Below are 12,335 nucleotides of genomic sequence, written 5' to 3' on the forward strand. Positions count from 1 at the left end.
TCGGAGGTTGTGGAGCGGCGGGGGCCGCCGGCGCTGCCCGCGCGGGCATCCTCCCGGTGATGGAAGAAGCAGCCGTGGCTGCGGCCGTTGCGGGATTGCTGTGCGCTCCGTCTGCCGCCGCCGGAGAGATGGGAAGATGCGCGGCGCGGAGGCCGAGAGCCCGAGAGGCAGAGCCGCTGGGCCAGGGGCTGGGTCCCGTATAAGCGCCCTCCCCCCACGCCGCCCCCAGTCGGCTTCGCTCTCCCGAGCGCAGGCGAGGAAGGAAGCTGCTGCGGTCCCAAGAGTGCGAGGGAGACGCCGTTAGAGCCGGGACGCGCCGGGGACTCAGCCGAGTGCGGAGCAGGACGCCGGGCCCCGGGAAAGTTTCCTTCCCCGAGACGCGGGTTGCCTGCTGCCCGGAAACTCTGCCCAGGGCTCCGGCTGCCGAGAGCCAACGAGTCCCGCCACCCCCTCGAAGGCACGGAGACCCCTGGCTGGCGAGTGCGCAAAACATCGCGGGGACGAGTGACAGCCAGGCAGACCGCGGGCCGCTGATCCGGGGCCGCTGCGGGGCGTGCCCGTGGCTCCAGGTGAGCGAGGTGGCCGGACCGTCCCGAGGGTGGGCGCTCCTTAGGCAGGGGTGGGAGGACTGGGGCGCACCCGCTCACTTCATTCCCCCTCGCAGGCCCTTCCCGGAGCCGCTGCCATGGGAGAGCCAATCCGGGGCGCCGGGGACCAGCCGCCGTTGCTGCCGCGCCCGCCTCGGAGCCGCGGCCCAAGTCCCCGCGCCCGCAGCCGGCACACTGCGTCCCCGGCCTGGGCTGCAGGGCCACCGCCGCCGCACCGTCGGCCCGGGCTGTTCCTGTGATGAGCCGCAGCCCGCCGCGAGCCCTGCCCCCGGGCGCGCTCCCCCGGCTGCTCCCGGCCGCGCCCGCCGCCGCGCCGCGCGCCCTGCTCCCGCCGTGGCCCCGGCGCCCGGGCCGCCGCTGGCCCGCGTCCCCGCTCGGAATGAAGGTGTTCCGCAGGAAGGCGCTGGTGCTCTGCGCGGGCTATGCACTTCTGCTGGTGCTCACCATGCTCAACCTCCTGGACTACAAGTGGCACAAGGAGCCGCTGCAGCAGTGCAGCCCCGACAGACCGCTGGGCGCCGCGGCGGGGGCAGCAGGCGGCAGTTGGGTGCGCCCGGGGCCGCCTCCGGCCGCTCCGCCGGGCGCGCACACCCGCTTGGACTCGCGCACGTCGTACCGCTCTCCGGCCGCAGCCGTCGGGGCGGTGCGGGCCCCCGCGGCGGGGACGCGGCCCGCGGCCCCGCCAGGCAACAGCAGCCGGGGCGGCGGCGGCGGGGACAAGCGGCAGCTGGTGTACGTGTTCACAACGTGGCGCTCGGGCTCGTCCTTTTTCGGGGAGCTCTTCAACCAGAACCCCGAAGTGTTCTTCCTCTACGAGCCAGTGTGGCACGTGTGGCAAAAACTGTACCCAGGGGACGCCGTTTCGCTGCAGGGAGCGGCGCGGGACATGCTGAGCGCCCTCTACCGCTGCGACCTCTCGGTCTTCCAGCTGTACAGCCCCGCAGGCAGCGGGGGGCGCAACCTTACCACGCTGGGTATCTTCGGCGCGGCCACCAACAAGGTGGTGTGCTCGTCGCCGCTCTGCCCCGCCTACCGCAAGGAGATCGTGGGGCTGGTGGATGACCGCGTGTGCAAGAAGTGCCCACCACAGCGCCTGGCGCGCTTCGAGGAGGAGTGCCGCAAGTACCGCACGCTCGTCATCAAGGGCGTCCGTGTCTTCGACGTGGCCGTTTTGGCCCCGCTGCTGCGCGACCCGGCCCTGGACCTCAAGGTCATCCACCTGGTGCGCGACCCCCGCGCCGTGGCCAGTTCGCGCATCCGCTCGCGCCACGGCCTCATCCGCGAGAGTCTGCAGGTGGTGCGCAGCCGGGACCCGCGCGCGCACCGCATGCCCTTCCTGGAGGTGGCCGGCCACAAGCTGGGCGCCAAGAAGGAGACCTTGGGCGGCCCGGCCGACTACCACGCCCTCGGCGCCATGGAGGTCATCTGCAACAGCATGGCCAAGACCCTGCAGACAGCCCTGCAGCCTCCCGACTGGCTGCAGGGCCACTACCTGGTGGTGCGGTACGAGGACCTGGTGGGAGACCCGGTCAAGACCCTAAGGAGGGTGTACGACTTCGTGGGGCTGCTGGTGAGTCCCGAGATGGAGCAGTTTGCTCTGAACATGACCAGTGGCTCGGGCTCCTCCTCCAAGCCCTTCGTGGTGTCGGCGCGCAATGCCACGCAGGCCGCCAACGCTTGGCGAACCGCCCTCACCTTCCAGCAGATCAAACAGGTGGAGGAGTTTTGCCACCAGCCCATGGCCGTGCTGGGCTACGAGCGCGTCAGCAGCCCGGAGGAGGTCAAAGACCTCAGCAAGACCCTGCTCCGGAAGCCCCGGCTTTGAGAGGGGTTCCGGGGAGACCCACCTGCTTGTGGAGGCGCCCGCGGAAAAGATCGGGGTGCGTTTAAACAAACAGAGGCCAGGCCCAGACTGAGCAAGCCCACATACTCTGTTATAGATAGATAATATAAAGAACTGCGCAGAGACTTGCTGTCAGGGTTTCGAGTCACTGAATTCCAAGGCACAGCACACATCTCAGAAGGGGCCAGACTTGAAAGTGCTCCCTAGCTGCCCCTCCTCCTCCTCCCTGACTGTTCTCCCTTTCCTTTCCTCCCATTTCTCACCTGCTCCCTCACCTTCCTCCCGTTCCGAAGTGGGATGTTGATGAAATCAAGTTCCAGTAGCCCAGATCTTGTTTACAAACTTCCAGTGGTGTCTGTGAACCTGTACAGGAGTAATTTGGATGTGGGGGATGGGGTGAAGGCAGGAGAAGTGGTTCAGGAGCGAAAAGCCCCACTGGGCATGGCGAAAGCAAGGAGGCATTCGTCTAAAGTAGACTTTGGTGTAAAAAGCAGAGGTTACAATGTGAGTATTAATAAAGAAGATAATAAATAATCTTCATTTTTATATTTGCCTCCATTACTTTGGATTTACCTGTGCTACTTGTCCTGTGAAGCTTCAGGCAGAAACCTCTTTCCACCCCATCCCTTTCTTTCTGTTTCCTGGAGGACGATTAAGATGGAAGGGGGAGCCGCTTCTGACTCCTTGATAGAAACCAGGGAGTTGTTTTCTCACAGATAAACCACAGCCTGTCAGGTGCCAGGTTCTAGACTCGGGAACAAATCTTCACCTTCTAAGGGCAAAAAAAACCAAGCCAGGGCGCAGTGGAGGGAAAAGCACAGCCTACTTTCCTGGTTAACTGTGAGTACAGAAAGGAAGAAGTAACCCCTGGAGATTTCGAAGGCCTTCGGGTTTGAGTACAATTGAGTTAAGCCTGGTGAGCCTTGAAACCGTGACCAATATTTTGGTCCTGAGTTTAGTTTCAGAAACAAGATTTTTAAAATAAAAATGCCATTAAAAAAAAAGTTCTGCTCAAGAAACAAAACTTTAAAAATTGGTTGGAACTTGGTGATGAGGCATTCTTTTAGGTAGAAAAGGGACAGAAGCATCAGCAGGAAGAAATCCTCTTCAGAGCAGGCTACCAGAGAGAGTTTTATTTTCAGATTCTGCTCAGAGTGTTTTCTGCCTCTGACCCAGCCCAGGTGTTGATCTGAGACCCGCAGGGCGCCCGCAGGCTTTCCCTCTTCTTCTTCACCTTCCATCCAAGTTAGTGCTAAAGAAGAACTTATAATGGTTTACTTGGGGGTACCTGTGGGATTTAAAGTTTCCAAAAAATAAATTTGCAAAGGGGATAAAATGCTTAAGGCAGAATAAGGCTTCAGGCCAAGAGCTTCCTTCAGAGGTGACGACAAATTATGGGGGAGAGGAAAAGATGAATTTTGAGCTGGTGTGTAGGATTTTGAGATTTGGTGTTTTTGCACTTTCCTGCAGTGCTAATGGTGTTGCTGCTGCCCAGAGCCCATCTTGTACTGGGACGTGCAGAATATCCCATTATGATAAGTTAGGGAGCCAACATAGCAATGAGAGACTGTGAGTTACCTGTTACCTGAGTACAGCATAAGTTCAATATCGTCATGGCTTTAATTTAATTTATTGCATCTCTGAAGCCCAACATGTATAGGATAAATGCTGAGGATTTTTTTTGGAGGTTGGGAGGATATAATGAAAAATAATATGTATGTGGGAAAATATTTTAACACAAGTTGATTCCGAAGTGTGTAATTAAAGTGTAATGTGAAATCTAACTATTTACACTGTTAAGGATTTCAAGATAAGCACAGAGGTTTAAAAATGTGTATTTAGCAGCTGATTTTATAACCTAGAATGGTTATTTTTAATTTACTAAATTAGTTTATTGTATTTTATTAAGCCCTGTTGCCGCTATAACACATTAGTCAGATTTTCCATGATGTTTTCATGGTAGCTTCTATGCGGAATTATCATCAGCAGCAGTAGAATATTTCTAAGAGCTTTAACTTAAGAATACTTTAAAATTAAATGAACAAACTCAATACTGAATTTAAAAATTGAAACAGGTTTAACATGAAATTGAGACCGCATCGTTAAAAAGTAACCGTTCTAAATAAAATGGCCATTAAAAAATGAACTTCATGTGGCATTAGAATCAGCTCTTATCACTTAATCACAGTAACCCTCATGTCTAGTTTTCAGATTGAAGGATTTTAAAGCAGTTGGAGTCATCGCTCAGTATACCTAAGGACTTTAATTGTGTTAAAGTAGAATTACAATGTTTTTGGTTCTCATATCTCAAATAATACTAGTCTTTGTAGCCTGCAGAGCTTAGCTGGCCTCTGCACAGATGAAATTGTAAGTGAAACATCAACACTTCTCCGCTTGCTCTGTTGGAACAGGGTTTCCTCCTGTAATTCCTTTTTTTTTTTTTTTTTTGGTAGCAGCTGCATTCTCTCCACTTTGCCACTCCTGGCTCAGTGATTTGAAAAGGTGAATTGTTGCTCCTGGAGATTTGTACCTAGCTGCAGTCTAGGAAAGCGAGACAGGTGGTGTTCCCACTAAAGCCCGAGATAGCCGTATCAGTGACATTCAGCAGGTTGGAGGAGGAGAGAAGCATTTTTTTGGTGGTAACAAGCTTCTATCAGCCCCTGTGTAAGCAGACCTGGGCCACGACAAATTGCAGCAGAGCCTGTGATCAATGCGGGGGCAGCAAATATGAAAGCGATCCTTTCGTGTTTCCCAACCTGGCGATTTGTCCATCAGCAGGAAGAAATACTCTTCAGAGCAGGTTATCAGATTTTCATTTTTAGATTCTGCTCAGTAGATAGCACACCTGACTTACCCTTTGGACTTTGGAATGTTTTGTTGATTAGAAAGCTCAGTTTATACAAAGGAGTCTACCCAGCGCATTTCGTCAACAAATTTTAGTTTGGAACAAGGCAGAGGCACTGGGTCAGGCGGGGGTGCTTGGGTTTCAGGAAGCTCAGAGCCACTCAAAGGCCTCATTCAGACTGACCCGTGGGGACCTTGCAGGCAGGAACTGTAGCAAATCTGTGCCCGTCAGCGTCCAGCACGCAGTGTGTGCTTGATACTTCCCTATTAAATAAGTGAATGAAATTAGTGCCAAATTTTGAAAATGATCAAAAGGCACAGCATGGAAGAGCGTGTTCACCGTTTGGCGGAAGTGCCAGGCCCTTCACCCAAGCTGCTGAAGCAGGTGGGCCTTACGCTCCATTTAGATGTGGGGAGTGGGCAGTGGGAAGGGCTCTGAGATTTCCAGGGTGACCACGTAGAGACCAATATTTCCCACTGGTGAACTAGAACCAGAAATGCAGGAGTTCTGGGCGTGAAAGTTTCCAAAAGGGTTTTGATTTTTACCATTTGTCTTCCCAACGGGCATTAGCCATGGTAAGGTGGGGAACCGAGCCCACCTGAGGAGAGTGCGGCCAGGTGCCTCCGGGCAAGCTGTAAAGCCGTTCCTGACCACCGTGGCATCATGCTTTGCCCTGTGGACGTGCAGTCCGAGGACCTGCGGCCGTGCCTCTCGCCCAGGTGCGGGGGAGCGCTTGCAGGAAGTTTGTCCATTGTGGAGGCTGAATGAGGCGAGGACTGCCCGTTCCCCGGCTTCCCTGCCCGGGATTTCTGTTGCACACAGAGCGGAGCTGTGGCTGGATGCTGCCCGCGGTTTCGAATTAATGTGAATCCGGGTGAGCCATTCAATTAATATTCCCTGGGCCCTGAGCAATGAAATAAGGATCATTTGTGAAACCCGGTCTCTCGAGATGACTTCAGAAAGGACCAAGAGGGAAGTAAAAAGGCGTTTCTCGGCTGGCGTCCTGGAGAATGAGAACATGGTTCACTTTTCCACCCTCCCCTGCCTTTCTTCCTTCCCTACACACAGCAGGCCGGGCGCACCCTCGAGGCTGCCCAGGCTTGAAGCGGTCTGGGAAGGCGTGTTTTCACACCGGCTCGCGGGCGAGTGGGGAGGCAGGCACGCTTTTGGTCTCGGGTCACCTGAGAGCGAGGGGCCAGTTATTTCAGCAACAGTGTCAGCTCTGGGTCAGGATCCGATGTGGACACGTAGGCAGTGACAATTGCAATTTGAGGAATGGCTCACCTTGTGCGGTGGGATGTCCCGAGGTAAACGCACAGTTTACAGAACGCTTTTGTGGCTCACCTCGAGGAGGGCCTTTCCAAATTTGTCCTGGCTAAAAAATAATTCGTTCAAATACTTTCCTTCCTTTCTGGGCATCCCGGCTGTTCCTTTTGCTGTTCAAATAGGAGCCACTGAGCCGCTCCAGTACAGGCTTTGGTACAAGTGTTTAATAATTGCAATTGCAGCGCTTGACTTTTATTACATCTGACGCAATTCTGTACACCCTTCATCAAGTTATGCTAAGGCAATTGTTAAACGCTGCCTAACACACTCAGTTTGGGGATTGGGAAACTTCATGAACCCGTATTTGGGGGTGGCATTGCTGATGAACTTGACAGAGCCTGGAAAAGAGGAAGAGTCTGTGCACTCGGTGGCAGGATGGTGAAAGGTGGCTGGGGCTGCGTCTTACCTTTTGGTTGAAGCAGTCACCTGTGCTCAGATGTCAGAGGTGTGTCTGGACCACTTGAGGTTTGTGACTGCTGCCCTGCCTAGCAATTCAGTAATGGCTCATGTCCCGCGCGTGTAGAGAGGGATTCATAAAAATTCACCTTGAAGCAGTTAGTTCTCCAGAAAGTACCGGCTACATAATTTGCAGGGCTTAGTGCAAAATGAAAATATGGTGCCCCTTGTTCAAAAATTATTAAACTTTCAAGACGGCAACAGGGGAGCCTTCAACCAAGCATGAACCCCGTGTGACTGCGCAGGTTGCAAAGCCGTGAAACCAGCCCTGCTTCTAGAAATGTCTGGGCTCAGGCGAGAGCAAATGATGGTGTGCTACGCGTTCCTGGCAAAGAGGCATTGAAGTATGAGCTATTTTGTGTAGCTATAATTAAAGAAATCCTAACGCGGCCAGAGCACTTTGCGTGATAGAATTCTAGGGCCATGCGCTCACAGGTGACAGCCCTTGCTGATGGCAGTGGTGACTGACAGTGCCCTCTTGCTCATTGGTTGGATTTGGAGCACCCAGGACTGATCTCGGTAGGCACTGAGACAACCTGTGCCCTGGCTGGGATTGTCCTGACAAGAGCAGGATGGAGAGTACGCTCTCCTTGTCCTCAGTGCATGGAAGCAGGCAAGCTCTGCTGGTGACACTGTTTCCTTCCTTCTGGAACTGCTGTGGGACTCTCCCTCTGTTTGCTTAGTGCATGATGAAGAAATTTCTTCCATGGGAAAGCTAAAGGTTAAGTGACATTAAGCTCAAGCAGTCAAAGTATCTCCCTGCTTGGCCCACTGGTGTGCCTCTTTGTTATGCTCAGTATAGCTGCCTATGATTATTTTTATTAGAGGTTTGATTTGTCTTCTTTTCCTCGGGGAAACAGTCCTCCAACCTCTCCTACCCCTCTCCCTGCCGCTTCCTCTCTGCTCTGTGAATTCCTACTTGCTATTTAAGATCCTAGATCATTTTGAAGCTTTTATTTATCAAAGCTGCTCCGAGATGCGGGAACGTCTCTCTGGCTCCTCCTCCCGCCTGCTGCCTCATGCATAGCTCTGTCCGCGTGTTCTCCGTAATTATTTGTTCACAGACTTGCTTCTTCTCCTAGGCTGCTGGATCCTTCCGGAGGGAAGGGACTGGGTCTCATTTGTGTGTGCATTTGTTCCCTCCTCAAATGTAGCTCCAAGACAGGGCAGGATTGAGGGTCAGGTAATTGCCAACGAGGCTTTAGAGTTAGTAGTGCTACTTTCCATGCTGTCCTGTTCTTCATACGTGTGGCAAACAGAGGCTGAAAAAGCAAGGCAAATTGGAATGGATGACAATCAAACCTGTGGAAGTCTTCAAATAGGGTCTTACTGTATTAATGTTGGGAAAAAAGAAACAATAAACAGGAGCCCCCCAAGAATAGATAACTGAATTATATTGTACAAAAATGATACAATTTTGAAAGGATTGAGTAGGAAAGTAACGTATGCTGGAGCTGTGCATTTGATTTTGACAAGCAGAGATCCTCTCTTAACCATTTCAGAGACTGGAAAATTTCCAAAGAAACAAGGTAGAGGTTTAAATAGACATCTCCATTTACCGAGGTCCCAGTGCTCTGGGAAACAGTCTCTCTAGAACTGAATAAGCTTCTGGGAGGTTTGAAAATAGTTAATGTGCTCATATTGGTGTTCGGTATCTTTAGATGAGGATGGTATTAGGTTATCCCTTTTTAAAAGGAAGTGAAAGCACATTGCTTTTATGAGATGATAGCATTCGTATTTATGGTTTTAACCCTGTTATTTAGCCAGTCCTGCTTGCTGACGAGCGCAGTACGCCAAGGATGTGAGTTCAGGGTTCAATTTATTTAGGGTAAATCTTTGTTGCGCATAGTTTTTCATTTCTTTCTTCTCCTTTCCCAAGTGACTTCTCAATGTGCTGTGCTCTTTCTAACTTTGACCTTTTTTCATTTCACCATCAAATGCCCTAAATAGTGATGACGGTGATGGTGATAATACCATAGTTGACATTTGTCAAGCATTTGTTATGTGCCAGTCACTGTGCAAAGCTCTTTACATAAAGGATTCCATCTGATTCTCATTACAATCCTTTGGAGAGGTGTTATTGTTGTCTTCATTTTACAGATGAGAACTACAATGTTGGAAGGGGTAGGTAATTTTCCTAAGGTCATACAGCTAGAAGTGGCAAAGCCACTTTCTTTTTGTCTGGTACGTCAGAGATCACAGTGCTTCCATTTAAGGGATACCAACAAAACAGGAATGTTTTGGTGCCAGCCAAATACTTTCTGAGAAATGTGGATGCAATGCATGAGGAGCAGGTGCTATCAGCACCTTTAGAGATGCATTTTATGGGTGTGTGTGCAGCAGAAAGCAAAAAAGTAAATGTTTGAGTGTTATTGGTTAAAATTCCTCTTAGAATGGCCTTTGTTTAGCCACAACTATAATAGGCCATTTTGGTGGTGGAAAGGAGCTCCGTATAAAACCTGAACAGGAGTTTTGGGAGTTGGGAGAAAGAATTTAAAAGGAGTGAGGAAGTAAAGGAAAGAAGAATCGGGAGCAAGCAACATGACAGGGTGCTGGAGCCCAAGGACAGACCACAGCGATGCTCTCCCCGAGAGATCATGGCCAGTGACAGGAAAAGCCAGTGTTCAGCCTGGAGTCACCTGGGTGCCCCTCACCTCCTCCAGTAAAGGCTGCTGCACACCTAGGCTTGGGTGGGTGGTGCTTTGGGTGGTGGAAGGATCAGGATAGTGCCAATCACTATGACATGGGCAAAAATGGACCAGCTCCTACAGGAGGTGAAACACAGAGTGGAAATTGCAAATTTAGTGGATGCAGGAACGCTGAGCTTGAGTTGACCCATGGAGTGGTTTATCCCAGGAGTCCCTGGAGATGGCTGGGGTGGAGGGAAGTTTCTCTCCAACTGGAAACTAGGGATTCTAGGCAATTTTATTTTAATTTTGAAGGGCAGGGGGGCCCAGTAAACTCAAGGACCAGGGGACAGCCAGGAGGCTGATACATGGCTTGTATTTCTAAAGGCTCTGCAGGTATGAACTCTAAGAAGGAGCAGTGGGTAGATGGAGACCTAGCAAAGTTAGGAAATGCTCTAAAAGCTGATGTGATGATAGTGTAATTTCAGTCATTTAAGTGTGGAAAATGAGGTCCAGAAAGGTTGAAAGATGTACTCAGCGTCCGATTCCTAGTTAGCAGAAGAGCACAAACTAGAAATCCCAGCTCCTGACTTCCCATCATGGACTCTGACATGTTCTTATCTAAAGACTTCTTATTTCCTTAGTTCCTACCAGTCTTCTGGCCACTCTGATATTTATCAATGTCTTTATCGAATGCTCTGGGACCAGAAAAGTAGTCCCCTTTGGTGTTCTAGTCAAGCTTTAGTAGGAAATGAAGTTGAAACCAAGGTAGACAGCTGAGTTTAGGGGTGACCTGAGGATGTCATTCTATTAGGCACCAGTAAAGGTTCTTTGGTTGTAAAACTGACTCGACTAGATTGAGCAAAACAGGAAATTAATTGGAAAAGAGCCCATAGACTCGAAGGGACTGCAGAAGAGCCAGGCCGGAACCTGAATCCCTCCCTTTTCCCTTTTCCCTTTTCCCTGTTCCTTTCCCCTTCCCTTCCCTTCCCATCTTTTCCCTTCCTTCTTTTTCTTTCTCCCCTCCCCTTCTCTCCTCTCGCCTCCCTTCTCCTACATTCAGAATGTAAAGTCCTGGAGGAGAGGGATTCGGTTGACTGAGGCTAGGCTGGGTGTCTCTTGCTTGGCGCCTGAGCAAGGTACTTCGATCAATAGTCCCATCAGTCTGCACCGAATGAGGGCAAGGAGTTGCTCAGGAGAAAATCAGGTGCAATTATCAAAAGAAGGAAGAAGTGATGCCAGGTGGTCTCAAACCAGTAAGTGTCCTCTACATACATGGCAGTTAATTTTGCATTGCTATGTTAAAATGTGGGCAGAAGTATGTCTCATTAGTTAATTGTACCTCCATGTTTTCTGGGCATGAATAAGACCATCCACTTATTTCGCCTTAAGTGATACAGAAAAATGGGACTCAAGATGAAATTAATGCAGCGAAATTCATGTAGGTAATGTATTTCGTGATGTGCTTTCTTTCAGGTTTTAATAATAATGCCACTTTTACACTTCCATAAAGCTTCGGAGTATACTAAGTATGGCAGGCAAGACTGGTTTCCTGCCCGCTAGCCATTCTTCCCTTCTTTCTTACTCACAGAACCTTCAGTTTCTTTGGGGAGGCAATATGCTCATCTAAAAACGCTTCTCAGTCTCCCATGCAGGTAGGAATGATCACGTAACAGCCAATGAGCTGCAAGTGGATGTCTGCTGGGGATATTTGGGTAAATTCCATAGTTCTGATCGTGTCGGGACTTTTTATTGCCTGTTTTGTCTTCTTCCTCTTTGTCTTCCTCCCTCCCCCTCCTTTCTTGTCTGCAGATGTGAGTCTGAAAGAGGAGCCTCTGTCTTGTGACTGAGAGGCCAGGGATCTTGCCGACCTCGTGCGGTTACCACCCCAGCCGTGGCCCAGCAACCCCCAGAATCCCACTGACGGAGGAAAAATAAACGCTTTTGTTTAAGCCGTTGCTGTTAACTTTGTTTCTCACAGTACAATGTATGCACTAAATATGCTCACAAATATTTTATTAGGTCATTTGAAACTTGTAGCCACCAGGCAGAAGTAGGGTTATGATCAATTGCTTTGTTAGAGGGAAGAAACTAAGATGACTCAGAGGTGAATTGGCTTGCTCAAGGTCTCAAAGTACATTATTTGTCCATTTTTATGTCCAATTTAGTGCTTTTCCCACTAAGACAGTGGTTCTTAACTGGGTCTGTGACTGTCCACACAATCTGATGGGAGGCTTGGGGGCCAGCTTTGGGAAACATGTTTGTTTTTGCTTTGCCATGACTGGGAAGTGATACTAGCAGTTAGTGGGCTTGGAGCAGTAATGCTAAATGATCTGCCGTGCACGGAACCCTCCCACATACTGAACAGCTGACCTGCTCCAAATGGCAATAGTGGTTCCTTTAAGAAACACTGAGCTGGGGCAGATGTAGCTCAAGTGGCTGAGAGCCTGCTTCCCATGTATGAGGTCCTGGGATCCATCCTGGGTACCTCCTAAAAACAAACAAACAAATGAAAATACCAGCTCTCAGTGGTTGAGTGCCTGCTTCCAACGTATGAAGTCCTGGGTTCCATCCCTGGTGCCTCCTTAAAAAAAAATTGCTGAGCTGATTTAAACCAAAGAGAATTAATA

General features: G+C 50.6%; 1 protein-coding gene across 4 annotated transcripts; it reads left to right on the forward strand.

The window, feature by feature from the left end:
- Positions 1–479: 479 nt before the first annotated feature.
- CHST2 (carbohydrate sulfotransferase 2) lies at positions 480–11,657 on the forward strand. Of its 4 annotated transcripts, XM_058295115.1 has the most exons (4): positions 480–569; positions 665–2,488; positions 11,182–11,360; positions 11,518–11,657. In XM_058295115.1, exon 2 carries the CDS (start codon positions 847–849, stop codon positions 2,431–2,433), a length of 1,587 nt encoding a protein of 528 aa, XP_058151098.1. In that variant the 5' UTR covers positions 480–569; positions 665–846; the 3' UTR covers positions 2,434–2,488; positions 11,182–11,360; positions 11,518–11,657. The 4 variants fall into 4 exon arrangements, with proteins under 4 accessions (XP_058151098.1, XP_058151097.1, XP_071070659.1 ...); XM_058295114.1 differs by lacking the exon at positions 11,182–11,360 and having other exon boundaries at positions 665–10,961; XM_071214558.1 differs by having other exon boundaries at positions 11,182–11,657.
- The last annotated feature ends 678 nt before the right edge of the window (positions 11,658–12,335 follow it).

This window comes from Dasypus novemcinctus, chromosome 4 (assembly GCF_030445035.2).
Source record: "Dasypus novemcinctus isolate mDasNov1 chromosome 4, mDasNov1.1.hap2, whole genome shotgun sequence".
Lineage (NCBI taxonomy): Eukaryota > Metazoa > Chordata > Mammalia > Cingulata > Dasypodidae > Dasypus > Dasypus novemcinctus.